This window comes from Clupea harengus, chromosome 26 (genome assembly GCF_900700415.2).
Source record: "Clupea harengus chromosome 26, Ch_v2.0.2, whole genome shotgun sequence".
Taxonomy (NCBI): domain Eukaryota; kingdom Metazoa; phylum Chordata; class Actinopteri; order Clupeiformes; family Clupeidae; genus Clupea; species Clupea harengus.
In genome coordinates this window covers 8,093,028-8,098,181 of record NC_045177.1, presented here as the reverse complement: position 1 = coordinate 8,098,181, position 5,154 = coordinate 8,093,028, and the positions used below count along the sequence as shown (strand labels likewise).

Genomic DNA, 5,154 nt, shown 5'->3' with positions numbered 1-5,154 from the left:
AATGATTACTCATTTATCTGGGAAGATTATTTGCTTTTTCAATGATTGTGTGCAGTGGTTACGAGTACGTGTATGCATCTGTGTACTAGTGTGTGTGTGTGTGTGTGTGTGTGTGTGTGTGTGTGTGTGTGTGTGTGTGTGTGTGTGTGTGCATTTGTGTCACTGCAATGGCTGATCACAACAAACAGAACAACAAACAAACATCAACAACCCTATGATGGCAATACCACAATGGTCAATAATGGCATCAGTCGAAACCCAAGGTGAATGCCCATTCTGAATTAAAAAAATGAAGGCTCATATTTTCCCTGTGGGACTTTTTTACCTAGAAAGTACCAGGCCAACGAAGCAGCTCCTGCAAGAAGCAGGAGGAGGATGAGGAAGATTACTGCTAACACCCATCTGGGAATTATTTTCTTCTTCGGAGGAAGAGTCGTGGTCTCTTGGTTTGGACTCACCTGGAAACATTTCGAGACAAATTGCTACTAAGTTGCTACTAGACAACTGATAATGCTTACTCTGTGTTACAATGCTTTTAAAAAATCTATAATTGAATAGAGAGGGTTACTAAATTATTGCATTCATGCCCACAAAACAGATAGTCACTTAACAAGTTAACATGAGATACATAAATACAATTTTCTGGAAAAGGTCACATGAGGAAAGTGGTCATATGAGTGAAAATTATATCAACAGACACTGACTGAAGTAATTAGATGTTTTTCGGTTGGAAGAAAGGTGAAGCGCGAAAAACAAGCACAAAAAGAAATCTTACAAAAACTACTAAAACTAAAACATACGTGATTGTTGTCGATGGGATTGGCGTGCGAGCCGTTCGGTGGTGCCGTCCTTGAGCCATTGCTGGGTTCCATAACTTTTCAAAACACCTTTCCTGGAGATGACATCTCTCTACAAATTAAAGTCCTTTTATTGCCCCGTCATAAATAAATTAACGTTTACTGTGAAAATCGGTGGAAATCCACACGCCGTTGACATGGTCTACGCCTGAAATGACCGCTTAACCAGGGGGGGAAATGTTGGCTTTATTTGAAGAACCAAAGGTCGTTTTGAATCAATGATTCCAGCTCCAAAAACTGCCTGCCCCGTGTAGTAGTGATAATACAACTATTAATTATCTGCGATTGTACCAATGTGAAATAATTTTGTCACCATTGAAATAGCATCCTTTTTCTGTCTGTTGCTTTTGGATTCAACCACTAGCATGGGCTGCTTCCGTCCCTTAGGGACATACCAGGTGATGGAGGTGACAACAACCAACGCCTAGCAACAGCATGCGTACCTATGCCAGCATCCGTTTCACACACAGGCAAGCATGTATTATAGACATTAAAACAACATTTGATGTTATTAAAGAGTGAAAAATATGACGAATGAAAACAATAGAAAGCGACAGAGACAGAGAGAGTGTGGGTGTCCATGTCAGCAGAAGCCAGGTGAGGGGAATATAGTTATCTCCAACATTAAGTAGGAACTATTACCCCAGCGAGAAGGTTTATATCACCGTCATGGAGGTGTTCATTCCCTGCCATCTAGTGGCAAAAAGAAAAGAGAGACCATTGTTTGGCAACATGAAATCAAACGCTTTATTAACATAAGCAAACATGAAATAAAAAGTGTACATTCAACATGTCGGAGAACACAAGCATATTACCACTACCCCCACTTACATAAATGGATTCAAATATAAAAATAAAAAAAATCCCACTTCTGTCTGGAAGCATATAGCTGGCTGTCATTAAGAAATGTCTTCTGTTATCACACACCTTCACAAGGCTAGCTGTGTTGCAAGTGCTAGGACCTGACCTTGCCTTTGAAGCAACCAGGATTTATGTTTGCAATGGCATGTAATCGTCACTAGAAGGCTGTAGCTCCCCGTACAGCCTGGCAAGAATGTCCTCCTTGTGAAACCATCCCGTGGGGGTACTACAGAGGTCTGGAGCAACTGTCCCCGGGGAGGGCAGAGCACAGGGCTGAGGGGGTAAAAGTGAGAAGGAAGTCATGGGTAAAAACAACTCAGTCTTGAGGGGCATCTTTGAGGATCTGGGAGCCTTTGGGATACTGAAAGTGCCACCGGAGCGGGCCAAGGGGGTCTTCTCGTCAGGCTCGTGACGGTTCTGCTGCTCTCCTGCCTCCAGCGACTCCTCGCGGCTCTCCTCCTCTATGCTCCCCCCAGAGAACCCTGAGTCGGGGCTTTGTGCCCCGGCCCTCAGCCTCGCTAGGTCCTCATAGGAGGAGCACATCTGGATAGGCCTCAGATCCATGATGGTCCTGCTGCTGCTGCTGCTGCTGGTGACACCTGAACTGCTGTTCCCCTTGCTCATGTCTGCATCCTTCTCCGTCCTGGAGCCCTGGTCACTCTTCATGTCATTATAAGGGGAGAACTCCGAGCAGGGCTCCAGGTTGGCTAAGGGAGGGGGAGGGTGCTTGATGTTGTCCTGAGGCCCGTAGAAGTATTGAATGTTGTTGAAGCTGCTGGACATCTGGACTTTGAGGACCTCCACGGAAGAGAACATCTCCGATTGCCGCTCTACGCTCAAGGTCTCCAGTGTCCAGAAGGGGCCAAGCCAGGCCTGTAGAGAGTGAGAGAAGAAGCGCTTGAATCTTATTTTATTCACCTTCCAGCTAAAGAGACAACGCTGCTGACCAAGGCAGACGAGACGCCATCGCACACAGTTAACAAACGTTGGCAGTTCGCAATGCACTTGCAAAGGAAGCTTAAGACGACATCTGAGATCCAACATGCTGAACTCTAGGCCTCTCGAGTTCTATACACCTTAATTTACCTCAGATCTCCAGTAGTTTAGCATAGTTAGCACTGAGTGCTATACCACCCAGAACTCACCTTAAAGTTTCCTTTATGGACAGAGTCAAGACCGTCAAAGAACTTTGAGGGATCAGGTATTAGTGAAGACTTCCTCATTTGAGCACTGAAACAGAGACCAAGACAACAAAACGATTTAAGATTGGGCGAAGAGATACGTATAACAACCTAGAATAGACCCTGAATCTGTTTTTCCTATCTTTCCAATTCAGTCATCCGACTCCAAAGACTCGCCGCTGCCCCCGGTGGTCTACTCACCCCATGAACATGATCACGAGCAGGAAGACGAGCACAGCCGCAGCACCAATCACAGCCCACCAGACCAACCACGTCTCCACCGCTGGATCATTGTCTAAAAAGACAGGAGAAATTATAAGTCCACTCACATTCACACCCAATTAGATCAGCCTTCTCTCTCTCTCTGTCCGATGGAAGTCTGGAAGTCTGGGGGTGCCATTTTGTACTGCGTTGTGGTTATAGTGTCTGTGTGGTTTGTGGTCACTGAACTACCTGGAGAGTCCCCTATTGCTGAGTCCCAGAATGCAACGGGGCTCCAGTCGCTCCAGTCGCAATTTCCCGAGAACCCTTCAGGCCAGACTCGCACCCGGGCCCAGTACCGCCGGCCTTTCTCCAGCCCTTTTTTCAGCGTGTGCTGGTTTCCTTGTAGCGGAATCGCCTACACTGGATGGCCTTCACTTTCTGAAAACAGTAAAGGAGCATTTCAGTGACTCTTCCTGATACTAGTTTGTGATTGATTTGAATTTGAACTCTCCTTATTTCATCTCAGTTCCTCACCTCCATGTCTGTGTATGGTTCTGTACTGAAGTTCGAAGACATAATTTTGATTAATCCTGAATAGCGTCCATGCCTCCAGGAGATAGTGGCATTCTCAATGGTGGGCTCCTCTGGAGGGGGCAGTTTCACCGCTAAAAAAGTAGCTGCATGTTACTGACATTGATTAGGCTGATTAGTACAAATGGGATTTGGCACCATTGTTGTTGGTTGTTGTTGTTGTTGTTGTTGTTCTGAGAATCATTACATGTCATTTGTTATGTAAATATATATATATATATAACATGCTTACTCCTCCTGGGTGGGTTGAAGCCTCGTAGATGTGCCACAGGCTGTGTGTAGTTTTCACAGGTTGTGGTCAGATCATATATCTCCCAATCAAGATTGGCAGCGAAACAATCCTGAAAAGGACAGAAAGTATGTTGAATTTGTGCATGCAGGCAAAGACACACACACAAGTTTTCTTCATTTTTTAAATTAATTTCATAAACTTACAACACTGTCGATGTGTAGGACACAGCCCCGAATGTTACCATCCAGCTTTATCAGGTCACATTTGTACAGAGGGTAGTCTCTATGCAGACACACACACACACACACACACACACACACACACACATACAACAAATGATAATTATTTAATGCTGCGTTCATGTGCTGTATGTGTGCGCAAACAGATGATACTGGGCATGTATAGGCGGCTTTATTCTGTGTACCTGTCGATATGCCCTTGCTTGTTAACCTTAGTGGCGGTGAGAGTACATTTGCTTCGGTGTTCTACGAGCCGGTCGGTCTCCTGCTGCATACCATCCCACCTACAGGTGATGTTTTGAAACATATCGCTGTAGCATTCAAGACCTGGAGAAAATAAAGAAAAAGGTCAAATGTTGAAAATCAGACATTCAGCCCGAGTCACATTATTTGTCATTATTTGTCTACTCATAACCTCCCCTGTCGAACGGCAGAATCACCTTGTTGGGCATGCCCTGAATATAGAGACGCCATCAGTAGGAGGAAAAACAGGAGTATCCCCATGCCTTCCACCACGGCTCATTCTATAAGATCGGCAACGACCTGAAAATAAAATAAAAAAATAAAAATAAATAAAAGTGGTATGGTTACATTTTCCATGTCTACCATTACTTACAGTATGACAGCTAAATAATACCCAACATATTTAAAAAAAAAAAATATCACTTTGACCAAGTTTGTGAATTCAGACACATATATATATATATATGCCGACTCTGATTGATGTAAAGATAACGGTTGGTTAGTTGGGACACGGCTTGCAGCCAGCTCCCCCTCACTCTTTATCTTTTGAGATATAATGTGCCATTCAGTGTGGGAGTGATACCTGCTTTGAACATGAAATGACTAAGTGAGACCATAAGATGAAAAAATCTGAAAAAGATAAATAACTGAGGAGCCGTTGGGCTTGGGCTGTGGTTTATGGACACCCACTAAGGTGAAACCGACACAGGGTGAGATAACAGAGGCGAGATTAACAGAAAAACCAA

General features: G+C 44.3%; 2 protein-coding genes across 2 annotated transcripts in view; both read right to left on the bottom strand.

The window, feature by feature from the left end:
* LOC105893542 (transmembrane serine protease 6) overlaps window positions 1-1,046 on the bottom strand; it is a 4,193-nt gene extending 3,147 nt beyond the window's left edge. Inside the window, exons 1-2 of the mRNA XM_031563502.2 lie at window positions 801-1,046; window positions 326-458 (exon numbers count right to left, since the gene is read on the bottom strand). Coding sequence (XP_031419362.2) covers window positions 326-458; window positions 801-872 — 205 coding nt within the window. The 5' untranslated portion in view covers window positions 873-1,046. The remainder of the gene's footprint in view (window positions 1-325; window positions 459-800) is intronic.
* Window positions 1,047-1,580: 534 nt separating this feature from the next.
* On the bottom strand, window positions 1,581-3,471 carry LOC105893547. The gene is made up of 4 exons (XM_012819976.2): window positions 3,353-3,471; window positions 3,101-3,194; window positions 2,864-2,948; window positions 1,581-2,591 (listed from the first exon to the last, which is right to left on the bottom strand). The coding sequence occupies exons 2-4, from the start codon at window positions 3,109-3,111 to the stop codon at window positions 1,848-1,850; spliced, it is 840 nt and encodes a 279-aa protein (XP_012675430.2). The 5' UTR covers window positions 3,112-3,194; window positions 3,353-3,471; the 3' UTR covers window positions 1,581-1,847.
* Window positions 3,472-5,154: the final 1,683 nt, after the last annotated feature.

What these genes read in the sequence shown, in the direction of transcription:
- LOC105893547 (XM_012819976.2), bottom strand. An exon ending in TCCATAAAGGAAACTTTAAG is followed by an intron (nt 2,592 to 2,863) that starts GTGAGTTCTGGG and finishes CACTCTCTACAG; the next exon opens with GCCTGGCTTGGCCCCTTCTG.